The following is a 25,056-nucleotide window of genomic DNA, read 5'->3' as shown; positions in this document are numbered from 1 at the left end:
AGAGATTTCATGATTCACACTACTTTATTTCATAAAATGCTTTTTTTTTTTTAATTCAACAGAACATTGAGCTACAGTATCAACAGCTGGAGATAGAAATGTCATGATTCAACCCTAAAGGAACGGCAGCTGTGAGTGACGGGACACATGAGACCCTTCACTGCTGGATTACAGAACGTGTTTGCACCAAAACAGGGACAGTTAGACTGGATTTATGCACAGACCTCAGTTAATGGCTGTCTGGGTCATATTTCACCTCTAAAGGAAATTATATTTGTGCCATAAAGACTGAGTGTAGAACCATCAAGATTGTTTGTATTCTGACATTATTTTCATGACAGTTTAAGACTTTTTGGGAGTTTAATTCCTTTCCTAATGTAATGCGACTACCATGATGTAATATGCATATATAAATAATATATACTATTACAAATAATATATAAATTAAATACAAATATTTGACGAACAGCTTAAACCTAAAGAATTAAACAAAAATTAGACATTCTGTCTTGGCAAAAATAAATAAATAAATAAAATAAAATAAAAACCCATATATATAATGAGAAAATCACAACACAATTAAAACTAAAACTGAAATAAAATAAACTAAAGCTAAATATAACAAAAATAAAATGAGAAAATCAAAACAATATTACTAAAACTTTAACTAAAATGTATAATAATAATAGTAATTGTAGTAGTAATTTATAATTTTTCAATAAAATAAGAAAATCACAGACTAAAATTGAAATAAAATAAACCAAATCTAAATAGAAATAATAAAAAATGAAAAAAAGACTAAAAATGATCTAAAATGGAAATGCAGACTGAAAATATAAAATAAAATCTAACTGAAAATTTTAATATATACTATAATAGTATAGAAATAAAATACAAATAAAAAATAAATAATAAATATATATTTAATATAAAATATAAAATCTGAAAATTACAAAAAATATTAAAATGAAAGCGAAATATAAAAATACTAATAAAATGAAAGAAATCACAACAATATTACTAAAACTGAAATTAAATTAAAAAGTTAAATGTAAATATAACAAAAAAATCACAACAAATTTACTCTAAAACAGAAATAAAATAAAACATAAAATAAAGCTAAATGGAATTTTAAAAAATGAATAAAATTACTAAGAATTTTAACTAAAATGTAAATGAAAATGTAAAAATAAAAGCTAATTTAAAATATTAATATATACTATAACAGTATGTAAAAAAATGAGAAAATCACAACATAATAACTCTAAACTGAAATAAAATAACAATAAAGCCAAATAAAATAAAAAAACAAAACAAATAAAATGACAGTCAAAACAAAATTACTAACGATTTAACCAAATTAAAACTAAAAATATTAAAATAAAAGTAATAAAACTATATAAATAAAATGTAAACTCTTAATATATACTATAACAGTATGTAATAAAATGAGAAAACCACGACAAAATTATTAAAACTGAAAATTAAAGTAAACTAAAGCTAAATAGAAATATTAAAGTAATAATAAAAATTGAAAAACCACAACAAAATTACTGAAACTAAAACTGAATTAAAATAAACCAAATCTAAATAGAAATACTAAATACAAAATGACTAAAAAATAATCTAAAATTTAAATACAGACTGAAAATATAAAGTAAAATCTAATTCAAAATATGAATATATACTATAAAAGTATATAAATAATACAAAAAAAAAACGAATAATAATTTTGACACATCATTCAGTTTGTGTATTCTATATGTAATATATAAATAATACGTATTATTAGAAATAATATATAAAATATTTTTACATAACTGTAATGAGAATTAGGGGTGTACATGCTTCATGAAAATAATCTTCTTTCATTATGCAAATGTTTTTTTTTTATTATTTTGAGGTGAAATATGATCTAGACATGTTCTTATGAGTTCATTTCGCTGTCCCACCCGAACAAAAGGGATTCCCCTCCGTCTTTGGGAACGTTGATCTCTGGGGTCTCTCTGCTGGGACGGGCCTCTTTTCTCTCCCACATCTGTTGAGCTGAGAGCGAGGCCAGCTGAGAGCAGTTCAACAGGTTTGTCGTCCCCGCCGAGGGCAAACGCGACCCCTCTGTGCTCTGGAATGTGCCGGGCCCCGTCGCCTCGCCGTCTCTCCACACGAACCCTCTGTGACGCTGAGAGAGACAGAGAGAACGAACGAAAGCAGGGGAAAAGATTTAAAGCAATAGTACACTAAACAGTGCTGCAGTTTACTAGGATTTGCACCAACAATGACATCAGAAGTTCTCCTTTAAAGAAACAGTTCAGCCAAAAATGAAAATGTACACTCACTCTCAGACCATCTAAGATGTAGTTGAGTTTGTTTCTTCATCAGATTTAGAGAAATGTAGCTTTACATCACTTTCTCACCAATGGATGTGAATGGGTGCCGTCAGAATCGGAGTCCAAACAACTGATAAAAATGATGAATGATGGATTTGTGGATTATTGTGATGTTTTTATAAGCTGTTTGGACTCTCATTCTGACGGCACCCATTCACATCCATTGGTGAGCAAGTGATGCAATGCTACATTTTCTTCAAATCTGATGAAGAAACAAACTCATCTACATCTCGGATGACCTGAAGGTGAGTACATTTTCAGCACTTTTTCATTTTTGGCTAAAATATTCCTTTCATGTCAGACAAAAGTCCAGCACATGTGAGTTGAAGAATAAACGCAGCTGCAGCAAACGGTTTGACTTGAAGTTCAAGGCCAGCCAAGAGTCAGACTCACAGTTAAGAGAAAAGCGGGGTGCGTACAGTACATCTGTGAAAGTTAGCAGATGCAGCGTCCTGACGGACTGTTCACTAAAATGATTCATTCCTGTACAGCGTGAAGTCATTTCACATATTAGTGAAGCTCAGCTGCAGTTTCACTGCTGTTCATTTGCAAGAGGATGTTAGCTGCCTAACACTATGGATAAACCTGAGTGTGAAAAACTTTAACAGTATTGTCACTTTCAAAAGGGGCTTTGGAAGTTGATTTATGCATCTGCAATGTCAGATCAACAGATGATAAATCAGCCAGAGCAGCATGAAGTACGTCAATGCGTGCGTTTGATTTCAGATCCTGTGATATTAAAGGCATGGAACACTGACCACATGAGTAAACAATGTAACAAACAAAAAGATGAACAGAATGCAGATGTATCCCACAATCCTTTTTAAAGACCTTGGTTCTAAAACTGACACAATGTTACTGTTAGGTAAAATGTAAAAAAAAAAAATATGTTTTTAATTTACTCCTATCAGCCCTTTTTAGAGTTATTTCAGTATTATTTATTTACTATTATAGAATATATTTGTATTTTGAATGAGCTTTTATTATATTTTAGTTTAACATTTTAATTTTAGTTTTAGCAGTTTTTTGTGATTTTGTCATTGTATTATTTCATTTTATTTTATTTTATTTTTTATTTTATTTGATTTTTTTGTGATTATTTTTTGTGATTTAAAAAAAAAATTGTTATTTTTATATTTTTTATTATTATTTTATTTTTTTTTATTTATTTTTTTTTATTTTATTTTATTTTATTTTGTTTTGTTTTGTTTTGTTGCCAAGGCATCATTTAAGTTTTTTGTCTAATATTTGATGTACAAAAATGTTTTCATTTACTCCTATTTGCACTTTTCAGAGTTATTTCAGTATCATTTATTTACTATTACAAATTATTTTAGTTTAACATTTAAATTTTTAAAGTTTTAGCATTTTTTTGTGATTGTCATTGTATTAGTTTTTTGAATATTTCTATTTTATTAGTTATTTTAGTCATTTAAACTTAAACTTTTTATTTTATTTTATTATTATTGTTTATTTTATTTTATTTTATTTTATTTTGTTTTGTTTTGTTGCCAAGGCCTCATTTAAGTTTTTTGTCTAATATTTAATGTACAAATATATATAATGTACAAAAAGGTTTTTCATTTACTCCTGTATGCACTTTTCAGTTAAGTATTATTTATTTACTATTACAGAATATATTTGCATTTTGAATTAGTTTTTGTTATATTTGTTATATTGTAGCATTTTTTGTGATTGTGTCATTGTCTTAGTTTTTTAAATATTTCTGTGTAGCCTTAATTTATTTTTCTTTCACTTTTTTAGTAATTTTATTAGTAATTTTAGTCATTTAAACATTATTTTATTTTATTTTATTTTATTGTCAAGGCATCATTTCTCATTTTCATTTAGTTTTTCATCTAATATTTATATTTCACTTTATTTAAATTCCCCAAAATAATTTTATGTAGTCTTTGTTTTTATTGTTTAATATCACATAAAACTGTGTTTTAACTTATAAAATTTTGAAGGTTTAGCAATTTTGGTGTGATTCTGTCATTGTACCCTCAATTTATTTTTATTACAGTTTTAGTTTTTTGTAATTTTAGTACTTCAGTTTTTTTTAGTTAGCTGCTAAGTTGTTAGTTGGCATCATTTCTCATTTTCATTTTAAGATTTTCATCTAATACTTTATTTCAAATATCAAAAATGATTTTTTAATAGTTTTTAGTTAACAATAACAACACTTGCACATTTTATTGGTTACTTTCATAGAAAACTTAGTTTAACATTTTAATTGGAAAGTTTCAGTAGTTTTGTTTGTAGTAGTCGTTTTCATTGTATTAGTTTTTTTTAGTTGTATTAGTATTTTTATTTAGCCTTAATTTATTGTAATTACATTTCAGGTTTATGTATTTATTTTTAATAAATGTAGTAGTTTTAGTACTTTAACTTATTTTATTTTAGTTAGCCAAGGCATCATTTCTCACTTTCATTTAAGTTTTTCATCTAATATTTATGTGTTACTTCATTTCAATTACCAAAAAGTACCAAAAAGTGCTTTTTGGAACTGGTCATTATGTAAAATGGTTCTTCAAACATTTTTCATTGGTGTTTTACATCAGACAGAAACAACACGAGGGTGAGTAACTGATGACAGACTGTTGATTTTGATATTTTGACAATGAAAATAGTCTCACCTTTCCTGTGTAGGGCTGATCATGAAATCTTCAACAATCATTCACATCTATGAAAATCCTGGGGTTTTTCTGATTGCTCAAAGGAATTCAGAGCAGGGACTGCAAACAATTAAAAAGCCATGTTTCTTCATAAAAGCTGATGTCATATTATGTATATAAGCCAAAAAATACATAAACGTACTGATTCCTGTGGCTGCGGGTCTGTTTGTCTCTCGTTCTCTGACCGGAGCGGCTCTGATCGGCTGGAAATCACTTCTCTGAGTGCTGCCTTTACTGTAAGGAGCTTTCACGGGTCCATCTTCTTTAGGGCTGTTTGACCACCAGGTAAACTAGCAAAAAACACAAAATGACCAAAAATGATGAGATAATTCTAAAAGAAATATATGTACAGTATACACAGTGTAAAGTCACCTAACTTCACTAAGAACTAATAAAATTTCCTATAGATAGTTTTTGATTACTTCATCTCACATAGATTACATGTGTGAATTTATATTCCCATAAATATATATATTTTTATATATAGTCTTGCCTACGAAAAAAGTTGTTTAACATTTCCACTGTTTGCCCAGGAAATAAATAAATATTATTTAAATTACAATAATAATTAAATTAATTTATTATTACATTTAATTAAATGTAATATATGTACATAAATGTAGATAAATTAACAATATTATTTTTAGTCATTTAAACTTTTATTTTTTTATTTTATTTTATTTTATTTTATTTTATTATTTTTTTTTATTTTATTTTATTTCCAAGGCATCATTTCTCATTTTCACATTAATTTTAATACTTCAAGTTATTTTATTTATATTTTGTTAGTCAGCTGCTGAGTTGTAGATTGGCATCATTTCTCATTTTCATTTCACTTTATTTCAAATACCAAAAATAGTTTTAGTTAACAATAACGACACTGGCATATTTTTATTGGTTAATACCATAGAAAACTTAGTTCAATATTTTTTTTGTGATTTTGTCATTGTATTAGTTTTTCAATATTTCTATTTAGCCTTAACTTTTAATTACATTTCAGTTTTACTTATTTATTTTTAGTTTTAGTAAATTTAGTATTAAAATGAAATTAACAATTAATTAATATATCATTTTGAATTTAAAAACAGACTAATTTAAAACTTTTTAAATGCACATTTTACAAAGAAAAGCAATTGGCAAATGCAATTTAAAATGTGCATTTAGTCTATTGTTTTAATATATTAATTTATAGTTTTATTTAACTACTTTTTAAAACATGAATTAAACAGTTTAAAATGTTTTTTTAAAATGTCCATTTAAAATGTGATTTATAATTTATTTATCAAGTATTTTAATTTTTTTTATGTTTTAATTATTAAAACATAACACTCCTAGTCCTCCATAATTATTGGCTTTTTAAAAAATAAAATAAAATAAAATAAAATGAAATAAAATAGCTTACGGACAGGGAAATGTCCGACCATTCAAACATACCAAACAATTGTTTTGGCAAACATAAAATGAATTTATTCATATGACTGGACTTTCGACTTTCCCTGGTCTCCCCTAATCTTAATATTTCCCATTAATATGCCTATATAAAGAGTATTTCCACCTGGTCTGTCTCAGCATGTCTCGTCTTCATGTGAGCGATGGGCTCATTAAGGAATCTGACATTCGTCGTGATGAATCTGGCGTTGTGAGGATGTGGGACGTTGCGGGTCTCAGACTCTCGTGGGTCTCTTGCATGGCGTTTATGGTTCTGATAGACACGGACCGGATCGAGACGCTCCGGCACTGTCTCATCAAAGATCCTGAAGGTGTTTGAACTGCAGATGTAGAAGAAAGAGACAGTTAAAATGCTAAATTGAAGGTTTATAATGAGATTCTTGAGGAAAGCAGGACGCATTTACACAAATACTCACTGGAAAGATTCCCAAACCTTCTTTTTTCGAGGCAGACATATTTCTGCATAATGGTACACTTGCTTTTCCATTGAATAGTGAATGAAGAGGCTTCAGTGCTGCTGGTGACTGCTTGAGTTTTTAAAGGTTGCCATGCAACAGTGACGATTCGAAATCTGACACCCACTCAAGAGAGCTGCTACTATTAAACACAAGAATGCATTAGAAAAACAACATAACAGAATAGAGATTATGCAATCTGTTTGTATAAGAGGTTAAATCTGTGGTCAACTTTTTGGCAACATAAAAGCACCACTGCATGTCATATTTGCTTAGAAGTGTTGCCATGACTATTGTGTTTTACCGAAAAACACAGTGTGTTTTTAGGAAAATGCTGCATTTATTTGATCAAAAATGTAGTTAAAAATATGAAATATTATTACAATTTAAAACAACTGTTTTGTATGTGAATATATGTTAAAATGTAATTTATTCCTGTGATCAAAGATGATTTTTTTTAAGTATTTATTAAAGAAATAAGTATCTTTATTTCATTAAAAATACTGAAAAATTGTAAAATATTATTACAACATAAAATACCTTTTTATATGTCAGTATATTGTAAAATGTAATTTATTTCTGTGATCAAACCTGAATTTTCAGCATCATTACTCCAGTCTTCAGTGTCACATGATTCTTCAGAAATCATTCTAATATGCTGATTTGCTGCTCAAGAAACATTTCTGAATATTATCAATGTTGAAAACAGTTGTGCAGGATTGTTTGATAAATAGAAAGTTCAAAAGAACAGTATTTATTTGAAACAGAAATCTTTGTAATATTATAAATGTATTTAATGTCACTTTTGATCAATTTAATGTGTGCTTGATGAATAAAAGTGATGAAAAAAGTGCAAATTTTTGTATTTTTTTGTTTTAATTTAACTTGAAGTTTTGTATTTTTGTGAAAACTGACATTTGTCAGGATTCTTTGATGAATAGAAAGTTCAAAAGAACTGCATTTATTTAAAATAAAAATCTTTTGTAACATTTTAAATGTTTTTACTGTCACTTCTTATCAATTAAACGCATCCTGGCTCAATAAAAATATATTAAATTTTTTTTACTAACATAAAATCATTATGGAGTGTTTTCTATGCAGAAAAAGCATCTATTAAACAGAACAGGTCAGAAAATAAATTGCATGTTTGCAATGCTGGTGTGTTCTTACAGTGACCAGACCCGAAGTGAGAACATGTGTGTTCCAGAATTACAGTTTTTCCACTACTAAGAAAAAAAAAACGTCAGTGGAAAACTGAAAACAAACTGGTTTCCTGTGTTCTTTCACTGTTTCCTGTCTGTTATTGGCTCCCTGCTTCAATCTGACAAGTAATGTGGTTAAACACTCATTAAATGTAGACATAAATAGAAACACAAACACAGGCACAATTATCCTTGAGTTAAATTACTATATGTACATATATATATACACTACCAGTCAAAAGATTTTGAACTGTAAGATTTTTAATGCTTTTAAAGAGGTGTCTTCTGCTCACCAAGTCTGCGTTTATTTGATCCAAAGTCCAGCAAAAACGGTAAAATTTGAAAAATATTTTTACTTTTTAAAATAACTGTTTTCTATTTGAATATATTTTAAAATGTAATTTATTTCTGTGACCAAAGCTGAATTTTCAGCATCATTACTCCAGTCTTCAGTGTCACATGATCCTTCAGAAATCATTCTAATATGCTGACAAGAAACCTTTATGATTATTATTATTATTATCAATATTTAAAGCAGTTGAGTAAATTTTTTAAGGTTCCTTTGATGAATACAAAGATCAAAAGATCAGCATTTATCTGAATTAAACGCTTTTTATTTTTATTTTAATAAAAAAAAATTATACACTATACCATTCAAAAGCTTGCAGCTTTTTTTCTAAATCTATATTTTCTAATTATAGAAATTAATTCCTTTATTTAGGATGCTTTAAATTGACCAAAAGAGACAGTAAAGACATTTAAAATGTTATAAAAGATTTCTATTTCAGATAAATGCTGCTCTTCTGAATGTTCTACTCATCAAAGAAAATAATAAAAAAAAAATTCTACTCAGCTATTTTCAGTGAAATAATAAATGTGTTTTTAACAGCAAATCAGAATATTAGAATGATTTCAGATGGATCATGTGACTGGAGTAATGATGCTGAAAATTCAGCTTTGATCACAGGAATAAATTATATTTTACAATATATTCAAATAGAAACAGTTATTTTAAATAGTAAAAATATTTCTAAATTTTACCGTTTTTACTGTACTTTGGATCAAATAAAATACAGGCTTGGTGAGCAGAAGAGGCTTCTTTAAAAAACATTAAAAATCTTACTGTTCAAAGACTGTTGACTGATAAGTGTAGTATATTTACAAACAATACAGAAGCGTTGTAAGGATTTTAAAAAGGAAAGTCAGCTTAAATGTTTAGCAGGTTAACTTTAAATATGTTAAAAGACCCCAGACAAACACAGTCAGGAAACCCTGATCCAATCAATCAAGCCCTGAGTCCATTAGGACACTGAGTGTCCGTCACAATCGAACGCTTTACTAGTGATTCAATAACTAATGTGATGACATTCAAACACTTTTAGTATCATTTAAAGGAATAGTTCACTCAAAAATTGCAATTTGATGAAATGTCCTCACCCTCAGGCCATCCAAGATGTAGATGAGTTTGTTTCTTTATCAGATTTGGAGGAATGTAGCATTGCATCTCTTGCTCACCAATGGATGTGAATGGGTGCCGTCAGAATGAGAGTCCAAACAGCTGATAAAAACGATGAACGATGGATTTGTGGATACTTGTGATGTTTTTAATCAGCTGTTTAGACTCTCATTCTGACGGCACCCATTCACATTCACAACTGTCTGAATCAGGAGAGAAATCTGCACCGACTAAGCGTTGTTTACAGTCCAAAACAGCTCTAAACAAATCATATATTACACAGATTTTGATGTGAGAGATGACAGGAGATTGACTTTTTTACTGGAGGAAGCATTATTATGGACTATGAACTATGTATTTTAGTTAAAGACATCTTAATGATGGATTTGTTTCTTCCAAACACAGATTTCTGCTTCACAAAACATTAATTGATGGACTGTAGTGTTGTGGATTACTTTGTGATGTTTTTATCAGCTGTTTGGACTCTCGTTCTGACGGCACCCATTCACATCCATTGGTGAGCGAGTGATGTAATGCTACATTTCTCCAAATCTGATGAAGAAACAAACTCATCTACATATTAGATGGCCTTAGGGTGAGCACATCTTCAGCAAATTTTTATTTTTAACTTAACTATTTCTTTAAGTTTCCAAATACTTGTTAGTCTCATTTCGGCTGTGGGAAACACAGAGACGGATCCCAAACAAAGAGTCCGTCACATTCCATCAGAGGCCCAGATCTGGGCTCTTTATCTATTAGATATTCCAATTTAATACTGATTTCAGATCAGCCTCTCCTCCTCTCTTAAAATACCTCAGACTCAGACGTGCACACAGCAAACTGTTCCTAGTTCAGTCTGAAAGCCGTCCATCTATTCGCAGACACACTAACCCTCGATAAGCCTCTGATCTAATCTTGCAACTGTCAGCTAAGAGGATTCCAGCCTCCCGAACCAGCGCACACGCAGATTTGCTGAAGTGAAGCATGCTGGGAGAAAAAGGACACCCCGGGGACGCTGTATGTGTGTCTCTAGGTCAACATGGACAGTCTGGAAAACTTTGAGCTCATTTCTAAAAACGTTATTATCTAACAATTATTCCAAATGCAGTTTTGATGGACGCAGACGCCGACGTTGCACGAAAGCAAAATGCATTGATTTCTGACGCAGACGCCACCTTAATAGAACTCTGTGAGGGCGGCCAGGTTTTCCATGGAAACAGAAGTGTGATGAGTGTAACGCAGACCATGATTGGTCGATTATGCGTAAAGTGAAGATGATCCTGAAAGAGGATCAGAGGACGTCTAATATTCATTCAACAGCCATACTCATTGAATAAGCAGTTAAAATGTATAATTTGCAATAAAACAATGGCTTCAGTGTTTTTGTGTATTAATAGAGGTTTATTAGACTGATAAAGCTTTACATCAACATAGCTGTTTTTGATGTGAACGTATTTGTGGACACAGACGTCTGTTCTGCTCACTAAGGCTGCAATTATTTGTTTAAAAATACAGTAAAAATTGTTAAATATTTTTACAATTTCAAATGATTTTTTTCAGTGTGAATATAGGTTAAAATGTAATTTATTTCTGTGATCAAAGCTGCATTTTCAGCATCATTACTCCAGTCTTCAGTGTCACATGATCTTTCAGAAATCATTCTAATATGCTGATTTGCTGCTCAAGAAATATTTCTGATTATTATCACTGTTGAAAACAGTTGTGCAGGATTGTTTGATAAATAGAAAGTTCAAAAAAGCAATATTTATTTGAAACAGAAATCTTTGTAATATTATAAATGCATTTAATGTCACTTTTGATTTAATGTGCTTAATGAATAAAATATTTTTTTAATATTTTCTTAATTTAGCTTAAATTTGAGTAATTTAGTTATGTGTTTTTGCTATAAGACACTATTATTGACTTTTTGAATATTTTGAATTAGTTTTTATTTTTGTATTTTCTTTATTTATATCAAATTTTAGAAATATATGTTTTTGCAATAAAATACTATTATTGTTTTTTTTTTTTATTTAATTTTAGCTCTAATTTTAGAAATGTATGTGTTTTTGCAGTAGGATACTACTACTGTTATTTTTTAATATTTTGAATTATTTTTTTATTTTCTTTTACATTTTCATTTTAGCTGATTAATTAATGTAATTGTGTTTTTGCTACAAGATAATATTATTGTCTTTTTAAAATATTTTCTGTGTGAATATATGTGAATATATGCTTAAAGAATAAAAGTGATGAATAAAAGTGCTAATTTTTTTTTATTTATTTATTTATTTTTAATTTAGCTTAAATTTTAGTAATTTATTTTGTGTTTTTGCTATAAGATACTATAATTGTTTTTTTTAATATTTTGAATTCGTTTTTATTTTTGTATTTTCTTTATTTTTATTTTAATTTTAGCTAACATTTTACAAATGTATTTGTTTTTGCAATAAAATACTATTATTGTTTTTTTTTAATATTTTGAATTAGTTTTTATTTTTGTATTTTCTTTTTGTAATTTTAATTTTAGTATTTTCTGTTTTTTCATTTTAGCTAAAATTTTATTAATGTAGTTGTGTTTTTGCTATAAGATAATACAATTGTCTTTTTTTATATTTTCTGCGTGACTATATGTTAAAATGTAGTTTATTTCTGTGATCAAAGCTGAATTTTCAGCATCATTACTCAATGTGTGCTTGATGAATAAAAGGGCTAATTTCTACAGTGTATCACAGTTTCCACAAAAATATTGGGCATCACGACTGTTTTCAAAATTCCTAATAATCAGAAAAGTTGCTTGAAGAGCAAATCACCATATTAGAATGATTTCTGAAGGATCATGTGACACTGAAGACTGGAGTAATGATGCTGAAAATTCAGCTTTGATCACAGAAATAAATTAGATTTTAACAGATATTCATATCGAAAACATTTATTTTAAAAATAAATAATATTTCACATTTTTACCATATTTTTGATCAAATAAATGCACCCTTGATAAAACATAAAAAAACAAAAAAAAAACATCCAAATACAATACAACCTTTCATATTTTATTATCTTTCCTGTTGAGTTTGAATAAAAGTATCAGATATAATCATATTGGCAACTCTGGTTTGTGTTTTGCTTACATAACATCAAATAATTTATTCATATTTACAACCCTATGCTAACAAATACAAACAACAAATTATAATGGGGTAAATATTTAGTTTTTTTTGTAAAGTGTCTTCTTGTAAACTACATGGTAAACATCTACCAAGTATCTGTGTTTGTTGTTTGTCAGTGCAGATTAGACTGGCTGGGTTTCAGTAGCGAGTGCCAAATCCACGAATCTCCAGTTTAGAGATCGGTTTCTCATTGGAGAACTGAGTGCGGTCGATTCGAGAGCTGGGACTGCCCACCTTACTGAGCCAGTACTTCCTGTAGATCAAACACAGACAGACAAAACACAGTAAATAATGGAAATAACAGAATATGATGCACAAGTCAAATGGATTCCTTTTTAGACCCTTTTTTCTTACACATTTTGCACATTTACAAAGCAAGACAGGTTAATTGAAACACTATTATTGTTTTTTGAATATTTTGAATTAGTTTTTATTTTTGTATTTTCTTTTATTTTACTTTGAGCTAAAATTGTAGTAATTTAGTTATGCGTTTTTGCTATAAGATACTATTATTGTCTTTTTGTAATATTTTGAATTATTTTAAAAAAAAATTTCCCCTTTAATTTTAGCTAAAATTGTAGTGATTTAGTTGTTTTTGCTATAAGATACTATTATTGTTTTTTTTTTCATATTTTAAATTCATTTTTTATTTTTGTATTTTTTTATTTTAATTTCTGCTAAAATTTTAGTGACTTAGTTGTGTTTTTGCTATAAGATACTATTATTGTTTTTTTAATATTTTGAATTAGTTTTTATTTTTGAATTTTCTTTTTTATTTTAATTTTAAGGAAAATTTCAGAAATGTAGTTGTGTTTTTGCGCTATAAGATACTACTATTGTCTTTTTTATTATTTTTAATTCGTTTTTATTTTTGTATTTTCTTTTTTTATTTTAATTTTAGCTAAAATTTTAGTGATTTAGTTGTGTGTTTTTGCTATAAGAAACTACTATTGTCTTTTTGTAATATTTTGAATTATTTTTTATTTTATTTTTTCCCTTTAATTTTAGCTAAAATTTTAGGGATTTAGTTGGTTTCTTTTGCTATAAGGTACTATTATTGTCTTATTTTTGTCTAAGATACTACTATTGTACTACTATTGCCTTTTTCTAATATTTTGAATTAATTTTTATTTTTGTATTTTCTTTTTTCATTTTAATTTTAGCTAAAATGTTAGAGATTTAGTTGTGTGTTTTTGCTATAAGATACTATTATTGTCTCGTTCTAATATTTTGAATTAATTTTTATTTTTAATTTTATTTTTTTCTTTTGATTTTAGATAACATTTTAGTAATTTAGTTGTGTTTTTGCTAGAAGATACTATTATTCTTTTTTTATATTTTAAATTAGTTTTTATTTTTGTATTTTCTCTTTTCATTTTGGTTTAGCTTTTTTAGTATCACTGAGATACTATTGTAGTTTATATTAATATTTTGAATTTGTTTTGAATTATTTTTATTAAATTATTTTTGAATTTTCTTTTTTAATTTGAATTTTTGTTAAAATTTTAGTAGTTTTGTTGTGTGCATTTGCCATGTCTCTACAGATTTGATTAATTTTTAGTGCTAGTTTTAGTTATTTTAGTACATCAATTTGAACTAAATGAAAATAAGAAATGTTGCATTGGAAACTATATTATTTTTAAAGTATTATTAAATATTTTGTTTTATTTTAAATTTAGGTTTCGCATACAAATGTTGTTATGAATACTTTTTTTAAAAACTTTTTTAAAAAAATAATAATTTAAAGCAAGATTTAAGTGGGATTGACTCACTTTAACAAAGATGCAAATCAGGGTAACATTAAACAGTATATATTTGTTTATTTATTGGTTTCTGTCTTTCTACTTTGTTTTATTTTTTAATATTTGAAATTTTTTCACAAATGAAGGTTCACATTTTTCCATTTACACATGTGAATATGATATTTACCCACCAAAAGAAACCTGAAGCTTCAATTATTCTTAAAAAACGTGATATGTCCAAAAACTAAAGGATGAATATTGTAGCCACTTAAAAACATCCATCCAAAATGCAAAGGTGAAAAGGTGTTCAAGAGTTTTAAAGCAAGGAAGAACATAAAGATCCATCTCAAATTTAAAAATGTAGGATACTTTTATGATACTTTTGTATCAATTTTGAATCTCCATTCACTGAAGAGCATAAGAAATGCTAAAGAAACGCCATCAGGAGGACAAGCGGCCTCCATTTTCTTTCTCTTTTTCAAAAACATGGGCGCGGTGCATAAACACACACACACATACACACACACACTCTTGACTGAAGCCGGACAGACATGCAGGATCTCTCATGCAGTTCTCCTCGGAGGCTGTAAATGCATTATTCTCCCTATGGGCCGCGGCGCTGATCTCATATCGGATAAGAGAGAGTGCGGTCAGACCATCTGCATGGCTGCCCAATATTCAGCTCATAATGGGCCTGCCAGGAAGAGGAGGAGCCCCTGTCAAAGAGAACAGCTACAATCTCTACAGCAACAGCGCAGGAACGGCCCCCGTGATAAAGAGAGCCGCGCAGATTGTGTTTTGAGCGCTGGGAATGACGGATTACAGACGGATCCGGGTTATTCTGGGGTTATCGGCCGTTACGGCAAAATCCAGAGGTTTGTTTTGGACGTGAAAGCCTCCAGTTTCATCAGGGTGCGGTTCACTCAATAATGACGAAATACAACCCTGACAGAGGAACAGACACTTTACATATTGTTTTAAAAGCACAAAACCCATGTTGGTTAGATTAAAGAAAAAACTATATGGTAGAGAAACTACATTGAAAAATGCCTTCAAAACTACTTTCACTCAGAAACTGCTAGTAAAAAAGGGCTTTGAAACTATTTTCATTTAGAAAGTAATAGAAAAAATGACTTTGAAATGAAAATTACTATGAAATTGCTAGTAAAAATGGCCTTGAAACTGTTTTCACCTATAAATTGACAGTAAAATTGACCTCAAAATTGTTTTTTACTGAGAAATTGCTAGTAGAAATGACTTTGAAACTACTTTCACTCGAAAATTAATAGTAAAAATGATTTTGAGAAAAAAAAAAACTCAGAAATTGCTAGTAAAAATGGCTTTGAAAGAAATTTCACCCATTGATTGCTAGTAAAAATGGCTTTGAAACCATTTTCACTCAGAAATTAATAGTAAAAATGACTTTGAAACAAAAAATTACTCCACAATTGCTAGTAAAAACGGCCTTGAAATTGTTTTCACCTATAAATTGACAGTAAAATTGACTTCAAAATTGTTTTTTACTGAAATTTTTGTAAAAATTGCTAGTAGAAATGACTTTGAAACAGTTTTCACTCAAAAATTAATAGTAAAAATGACTTTGAAAAAAACAAACCCAGAAATTGCTAGTAAAAATGGCTTTGAAACCATTTACACTCAGAAATTAATGGTAAAAATGACTTTGAAAAAAACCTCAGAAATTGCCTGTAAAAATGTCTTCGAAACAATTTTTATCCAGAAATTGACAGTAAAATTGACTTTTTTTTTACTGAGAAATTGCTAGTAAAAATGGCCTTGAAACTCTTTTTCACTCAGAAATTAATAGTAAAAATGATTTTGAAAAAAAAACTCAGAAATTGCTAGTAAAAATGGCCTTGAAACTCTTTTTATCCATAAATTGACAGTAAAATTGACTTGAAAATTGTTTTTTACTGAGAAAATGCTAGTAGAAATCACTTTGAAACTGTTTTTGCTCAAAAATTAATAGTAAAAATGACTGAAAAAAACCTCAGAAATTGCTAGTAAAAATTGTTTTGAACACATTTTTAACTCAGAAATTGCTAGTAAAAATAGCTTTGAAAGAAATTTCACCCATTGATTGCTAGTAAAAATGGCTTTGAAACCATTTTTTTACTCAGAAATTAATAGTAAAACTGACTTCGAATTGTTTTTTACTAAGAAATTGGTAGTAAAAACAGCTTGAAACTGTTTTCAATCAGAAATTGATAGTAGAAATAACATTGAAAAAATTATTTACTCAGAAATTGCTTGAAAAATGGCTTTAAAACTATTTTTACTCAGAAATTGGTAGTAAAAAATGAAAAAAAAAAACACTTCTAAATTGTCAGTAAAAATGGCTTCGAAACAATTTTCACTCAGAAAGTAATAGTAAAAATGAGTTTGAAATGAAAATTACTCAGAAATTGCTAGTAAAAATGATTTTGAAAAAAAAAAAAAACTCAGAAATTGCTAGTAAAAATGGCTTTGAACAATTTTAACCCATAAATTGCTTGTGAAAATGGCTTTGAAATTATTTTTGTCCATAAATTCACAGTAAAATTTACTTTTTTTTTTTTACTGGGAAATTGCTAGTAAAAACAGCTTGAAACTATTTTCAATCAGAAATTGCTAGTAGAAATGGTGGCTTTAAACCAAATTTCACCTATAAATTGGCAGCAAAAAATAGCTTTGAAACAATTTTCTCCCATAAATTGCTAGTAAAAATGGCTTTGAAACATTTTTCACTCAGAAACTAATAGTAGAAATGGCTTTGAAAAAAAAAAACCTCAGAAATTGCTAGCAATAATGGCTTTGAAACCATTTTAACCCATACATTTCTAGAAAAATGTTTTTGAATCTGAAAACTATCAATTTTCAGTCATAAATTTCTAGTAAAAATGGCTTTGAAACTAATTTTACTCAGAAATTAATAGTAAAAATAATTTTGAAAAAAAAAATCACATAAATGTCTAGTAAAAATGGCTTTGAAACTATTTTCTCTCAGAAATGAACAGTAAAAATGACTTTGAAAAAAAATTTTACTCAGAAATTTCTAGTAAAAATTGCTTTGAAACAATTTTTATTTACAAATTTATATTTATAATAACTTGTATTATATTTATATTAAAATCAGCTCTGAAACCATTTCCCCCCATAAATTGCTTTAAAAAATGGCGTGAAAACAATTTTCATGAAAATTATGATTTTTCGCACAAGATGTGATGCTTTCTTTCTCAACTATATCCAGCAATTAATTAACAAAGTAATATTTAAAATATAAAATAATTTGTTTGAAACGAAACACATCCATACGAAACCATTTGAAACGAAACCCAACTGTGTCCAAAAACTCAATTCTTTTCTCATTTCTTTTTCATGTATTATTTAATTAATTTAATTTAATATATATTTATAAACATAAACATTCATTTGTAGGAAATAATAATAAAAAATAGAGGTTTAAAATGTATTTTATATATATATTTTAGAAAATAAGAATAAAAAATACATAAATCAGACAAATTTTTTTGCAAACCTCATATAAAATAACAGCTCATATAATATTTAAGTGCCATATATGATATGCTTTGTTGGCATATTTATCTTCAGTAAGATTGTTTTGGTATTTTATTGGTTTATGAAGGTCACAGGGCAGTGATTAATATATTTATAATGACTAATATACTTTAATGGCCTCTTCTGTGTTTCATATAGGTGATACAGCCTGCATTAAACACAGATGACAATAAACTTTCCATTATTCTCACGCTCTGAATGACTTCTCCGCTCTTCCTAAACACTCTCTCTCAAACACGGCACAGCTGTACTTGCAATATATAAACACTTGAGTCTTTGTAGTGTTCATTGTGTTGTGAAGGAAAGGAGTTTCCTTCTGCCCCTGTTGAGGAAGTCAGATAACATTGACACGCTGTGATTGGAAGGAACTTTCTCATACGGATTGCCATTGCCATTAACCTCCGTCTAACAATCCGCCACACGCTCTAGTACAACACCAGGAAAACAGCACTAGTTTCTTATCAAAACACAAGTGACTATTTACAACCTGTCACTGCCATTGTGTTAGAAATATCAATGCATAAAAAATTATTATATGATTATATTGTAATAACAACATGTGACTGTCGTTGTGATAAAAATATCACTGGTTTAAAAAAAAAGTATAAACAAGTCTTACTTAATAATAAATATTAATATAATATTAATAATTATTTTAAATAATTGAAAATATGTATTTTTAATATTATTATATATTATATAAGTATTTACTTTATTTTATATTATATCATTTTATTGTTTATTATATTATATTATATTATATTTATTATAACAAAATGAGAAGTATCACTGAATCAAATATTACACTTGTGTATATGAATAAAAAAAAAATTTAATAATACATAAATGTAAAATATATTAAAATATTTACTATTCATATTCTATTCTATTCTATTTCAGTTATATTAAAATATTTACTATATTTTATTTTATATTATTTTGTTGTATATTATATTATATTATTACAACCTGCAAAGTATCACCGGATTAAATATTACAATTGTGTATAATCAATTAAAAAATAAAACAAATTAACAAGAATAATACTATTACAAACTCACTCAAAATATTTTCCACGTTTAATAAATATTATTATTAATTAATACATACATGTAAAATATATTAAACTATTTACTTTTCATATTATTATATTATATTATATTATTATGGGGTTCAAAAAAATATAATATTTCAAATGTCCAAAAATTCAAATCAAACCTATTAATTTATTAGTAAGTAATTAATGTAATTAATGATTTTTATATAATAAATAAATGTAAAATAAATAAAAAAAAATATCTACCTCTTAAACTATAATTAAATATTATATTATATTATATTTTTATTTTATTTTGGGGTTTCTTTAAATGCCCAAAAAATTCAAATGAACCCTAAATATGAGCAGTGGTTACAGTGATGCAAGCAACCCACAATAATTATAGAGATTCTGTTGCAAAAGGCTCTAAAATAAATGAATTCTGCCACATCAGATGAGACTGCTGTAAAATGTCACGTCAACAGCTCTTAAAGTGATTCTGTGTGATTATCTGGATGGAGCTGAAATGCTCTCTGGCAGTATTTCTAGACTTCAGAGCTCATCCAGCCATAATTCAAGCACGGGTGGAGCGTTTGGGAGGGTGGAGGCCGTCTGGGGACGCTCCTCTGGGATCTACAGTCTCATCATCATCACTTTCAACCCTTGAGAGTTCACCAAACCAACCCGAAGACTAACAAACAACTGCAGAGAGCCAAACGAAACAATTACATTGCAAACAGACTGATAGATGTCAATGGAAAGGAATGAAAGAGAAAACTAGGATGGGAGGAAAAGAAGCAAAGGGGGCGGAGCCTGCAGGGCTGCCAGCCGCCTGCTTAAATATTTAATGAGCAAACACATTTCTGTTCACTCGCATCTCGTGCTCAGCAACTGGAACGAGGGAGAGGAGGAAAAGCTCTTCGTCACTGTATCCAGGCAATCGCATGTACAGCTACATGAGTTTCTGGGTTGTAAGTAAATAGGACACCATTTCACCAGAGAATCACAGCTAAAAATGTCTTACAGGACAACGGCCGCACATAATAACCTTCACATGAAAATAGGCGGAACTGACCTGATAGAAGAGACCGCGGCTAGTTGTCACATGCACTGATTTTGTTGTTATTTCAATAATATAATCAAATAAAATCAAGTACTTTCTGATATTTTTCCTCACTGAATATCCGTTTTCACTTAGAAATATGGCACATTCCAAAAATAAAATAATTTACGAATGTCATTAGATACCGACTTCAATAAAATAATCAATCTTATAATGATCTGATAATCTACATAATAAGGGAAAGAAAGTTGACACACATTTGCACATTGGTTTTATATATTTTATATATTGAAATTCAAATAATTCAAATTTTGGCCAAAACATCATTTTATACTTTAAATACTGCTATAATTTTTATTAGTTCATTATTTTATTAATATTAGCTTTTGATATTAGTTTTCATTTTTAATTGTAATTTAATTTTAAAATATATATTATTATATGGTTTTAATCATTTTAATTTCATTTTTTTATTTATTTCCAGTTATTCACAATTATATAACTTAAGAGTTATTTTACGTTTAACAACATTTTTGGTTTTTAAAGTTATTCATCTATATTTGTCTTTTCTTTTATTATTTGTACTATTTATAATGTATTAATTTTATAAATATTTATTTATATTTATTATTAATTCGTTTGATCAACATTGGCTTTTATCTTTATAATTTCAGTTTTCATTTTAATTTTAAATTGTATTTTTTTTTCTTATTATTCTACTATTTGGTTTTAATTTATTTTTATTTCAGTTTGAGTTTTAGTTCAGTTTTAGCAATTATTTATTTCCAGTCATTAATTTTAGTGTTTTCGTTTAATTTAATTTAGTTTTAATTTTTAAATTTAATTTTACAATTTAAAACTTAAAATAAAAAGCAAAGATAAGATTAATTTATTTATATAATTTGTAATATTTATAATTTAAAAAAGTTTTTTTTTTTTCATTTTTTTCATTTTTTTTTAAATTCAGTTTTAGTGTTAGTTCATGTTTTGTTTTTACTTATTTCCAGTCATTACTTTTAGTACTTCAACTTCTGTGCTCATTTAATTTTATTTAATTTAATTTCTAAACTTAATTTAAAATGAAAATGAAAAAATATGAATGCAAAGATAAGAGCCAATATTAATAAAATAATTTACATTACTTATAATTAAAAAAAAAATGTTTTAGTAAAAATAAGTAAATAAATTAAATATAAATATTTGATTATTAGTTTTTTTATTTTACTATTTGTTTTTAATTGAACTTTTAGTTGTTTCAGTTTTTATTTATTTTTAATTCAGTTTTAGTTTCAGTTCACTTTTAGTTTTTATTTATTTCCCATCATTAAATTTAGTCGTTCAATTTAATTTTATTTCAATTAATTTTACTTTTTAGTTTTTGTGTGTAATACTGTGTTACCACATTATACTGTAAATTATACAGTAATACTGTGCACAGACTACAAAACAGACTCGTAAGCAAACATTAGGGTTTCTTTTGCATTCTATAAATCTGCATACGGCACACAGTATTCATACTGCAGAAATACAGTATATAAGCTCTCACACAAATGAATGTCTGGTTCACATTTGAGACCGTGATGTCATACGACCCTCGCCCCTGTGTGCCGCCCCGCCTCGACTGACATCATGACATCATCGTTCTACGACCCGCCCCACCCACGGGACTGCAGACCCACACCCACACACACTCACAATACAGCACAACATCAGCACACACACACACACACACACACACACACACACTCCCAACAACACAACCACAGCTTTCCACACATGAACAGCTCAGCTGGAGCTCCTTCTACTCCAGTGTCTCTGTCTCTCACCGCACCGGTGATTATAGGTTAAAGCACAATGCTCTCAAAGGGAAGTGTGAGTTTCCACGTTCACGCTCTCACTGTGACTGTGATCTGCCTTTCTAGACTGTTCCATGATATGAACACTGAAGCAATGACGCCATCTGCTGGTTAGAAGAGACGCTGCACAAGTGACTAGTTCTGTGGATTAGAGCTGGTATTGAAATAAAAAACCTTTGAAAATCTATAATGGTCATTGCACACTCGTCCGAAAAAATAAATACAACCTCACTCTGTGTCAACCATGTTTACACACTGCCTCCGAAACTTTCATCCGTGATGAAAAATTCAGATCGGGTTAAATTTTCATTCATTTTCATTCATTCATTTCATTCATTTTCTCTTTCGTAGCAAGCATTTTGAGAGGTGTTTTGACAAATTTTGACAAATACAAAAATACACATGAAAATTTTAGACTCAGAACCTTAATTCTACTCAAAAACAGTCAGGAAATCATTCCTGATTTTTTTCTTTTAGACATTTTATGTGCTTTTGTCATAAAATCTTTTTATTTTTTTAATATTATACTTAATAATATTATATAATATTATAATAGCTATAATAGCTTTTATTTATTTGCAGGTAGAAACGTTTAAACTTCAAATTAAACTTGCTTCAATAAGCTGTAAAAGCAACATTTCTCTTTTTTGTTTTCATCAAATATTTACAATTTAATTTTATCTTGTTGTATTTTCTAATATTTATATATATATATATATATTCCTATGATATAATTCACTTATTTACTTATTTATTTTATTGATATTTATAACTTTTATAATATTTATATTTAAACTTTTTTCCTCCTGTTTATATTTATTTATTTATTTTACTTTTTTTCAGGTTTGTTTTGTTGTATGGTTTTGCCATTTTTCCCCATATTTATATTTACTTTATTTTTTTTTTTTTTTTTTACAATTAATTAATATTTACAACTTATTTAAAATTTGAGTTTTACCTGTAGATTAGTTTTAGTTTTTATTTATTTCACAGTTAGTAATTTCTGTGCTTCTATTTAAACGTTTTTCTCATTTCTCGTTTTAGTTTTTCATCTAATATTAAAATTCATATTTTATTTTACATTTACTTATTATATTTTATTTCTTTATAGATTTTATTTATTTATTATATTTACTCAATATATTATATTTTACTACAATTTATATTTAAAACAACAATAGTTTTAATTGTTTTATTTTAATCAACAATAATTCATGTATTTCATTTAGATATTCCATGCATCAAATACTGTGCACAGTCTACATAACAGAGTAATATGCAAACATTTGCATATTCCAATGAAGACCTATGAATTATTTCATAAGTAATTGCACACAATTAAAAGACAGTTACTTACATTTCTTTAACTTTTTCGGCATTTCCTTGCACCTGTCCCACCACCGTGCCCTGTCTAGTGTTCTTCACCCAGCCCGTCACGCCGAGTTTCCTCGCTTCTGCTTCTGTATACTGCAACAAAACAGATAAAAAATGCTATAAAGATACGTATACATGACTTCTCACTGATGAAACAAGGGGTTTCGGGGTTTGAAATTACATTTACACGCATGCATTTAGAAAATACTTTTATCCAGAGTGACTTTTGCATTCTCTAGGAATCAATCCCACCACTTTGACATTGCTAGTGCAAACCTCTACTAAAATATACTCAGATATCAAACTGATTTCAGTTACTTTGGCTAAACTAGCATCTAGAGATCTAGTACTTGCTTGTATTTCATAGGAATCACTTATTTTCAAGCAGATTGCTTGGAATACCATAGTATTGCCATGTAAACATGTCTAAAACATAATAATACCATGCCATTTTTACTAGTGTTAGTAGGTCCTGCCCTCATTTCTTAGTTATGCAAGCAAAAAGCTTATATTATGCATAGATTTCTCACCATTCTGAAGCAAACACCTGAAAAGAGACAAATATTTGTGAAACTGAGTTTAGTGCAACTGTATGCAAACGTAATTCGTCTATATATACACTTGTATGCAATAAACACTTAGTAATAAAGAATATTTTACACATTATGTTCATAAATATCAATGCACAATGGTGTAAAACGTTTTGGTGCTGTAATATAAATAAATGTGCGTCTATTTTTGGAGGCGTGGCGTTGAATAAATGTCGCCAAGTTTGCAAACCACTGTCAAATACGCACCCTGAACATCCCCGAACACTTCAAAATCTACAGAAACATATTTGTCACCGGCGTCTGAAGACATTGCAAACAATATTACAAGGGCTAGGACCAAAACAGAAGTCCAGGAAACGTTTAAATGACAGATAATCATAAATAAACGCGCATATCGTCGCCGCCGCGACTTGCAAGCTACTGAAGTAATGCGACCCGACACTCATGCACGTGACCGCTGTTACTTTTCTCAACGCTTGTCACAATGGACAAATCACAGTCGTTGTGATTACAGGATGGTGAGTTCTGAAACATTATTTTATAAAGATTGTTTAGACTGTGTTTCTGTTTCTCTGTTACACTCAGATCCTTAAAAAACATCAGATGTAAAAAATAAAAAAGACAAAAACAGTTCTGACATTTACTTAGTGAGAAGCCAGAGCTCTCAACGGCTTTCTGAGAAGCGAAACGCCCTCTGGAGGAAAAAAACGTTTGCAACGTTCATTCTCGCGAGAGTTTTCTTAAATAGAACTGCATATGTAAACTAGATGAGTAAAGTTTGAGAACAAACTTTAAGTTGGCTTGAGAAAGCCTACCCTGAAAGTTTGAAGCGGTTGTAATAGTATGGAAGCAGCTAGCATGATTTAACATGTTTTAGCATGATTAGCTTATTGCTTGTATTTTTGTAGGCTGATTACAATGTTGTTAGCATGATTAGCATGTTGTTATCATAATTTGCAAGTTACTAGAATGTTGTTAGCATGATTAGCCTGATTAGCATGTTGATAGCATGTTTCGCACATGATTAGCATGTAACGTTTCTAACATAGCTAACATGTTAC

General features: G+C 28.3%; 2 protein-coding genes across 3 annotated transcripts; both read right to left on the bottom strand.

Annotated features, from left to right (window-relative positions):
- Positions 1-1,075: 1,075 nt before the first annotated feature.
- On the bottom strand, positions 1,076-10,885 carry LOC127173313 (uncharacterized protein C2orf73 homolog). 2 transcript variants are annotated; one of them, XM_051123114.1, is made up of 6 exons: positions 10,441-10,885; positions 6,931-7,635; positions 6,621-6,834; positions 5,208-5,355; positions 5,027-5,125; positions 1,076-2,179 (listed from the first exon to the last, which is right to left on the bottom strand). In XM_051123114.1, the coding sequence occupies exons 2-5, from the start codon at positions 6,999-7,001 to the stop codon at positions 5,064-5,066; spliced, it is 495 nt and encodes a 164-aa protein (XP_050979071.1). In that variant the 5' UTR covers positions 7,002-7,635; positions 10,441-10,885; the 3' UTR covers positions 1,076-2,179; positions 5,027-5,063. The 2 variants fall into 2 exon arrangements, with proteins under 2 accessions (XP_050979071.1, XP_050979072.1); XM_051123115.1 differs by lacking the exon at positions 10,441-10,885 and having other exon boundaries at positions 6,931-7,108; positions 7,561-8,620.
- Positions 10,886-12,635: 1,750 nt separating this feature from the next.
- Positions 12,636-24,454, bottom strand: acyp2 (acylphosphatase 2, muscle type). The gene is made up of 4 exons (XM_051123116.1): positions 24,242-24,454; positions 23,975-23,991; positions 23,428-23,537; positions 12,636-13,050 (listed from the first exon to the last, which is right to left on the bottom strand). The coding sequence occupies exons 1-4, from the start codon at positions 24,372-24,374 to the stop codon at positions 12,936-12,938; spliced, it is 375 nt and encodes a 124-aa protein (XP_050979073.1). The 5' UTR covers positions 24,375-24,454; the 3' UTR covers positions 12,636-12,935.
- Positions 24,455-25,056: the final 602 nt, after the last annotated feature.

This window comes from Labeo rohita, chromosome 11, assembly GCF_022985175.1.
Source record: "Labeo rohita strain BAU-BD-2019 chromosome 11, IGBB_LRoh.1.0, whole genome shotgun sequence".
Classification (NCBI taxonomy): Eukaryota; Metazoa; Chordata; class Actinopteri; order Cypriniformes; family Cyprinidae; genus Labeo; species Labeo rohita.
The sequence above is the reverse complement of the archived record's forward strand: the minus strand, read 5'-3'. Positions and strand labels throughout refer to the sequence as shown.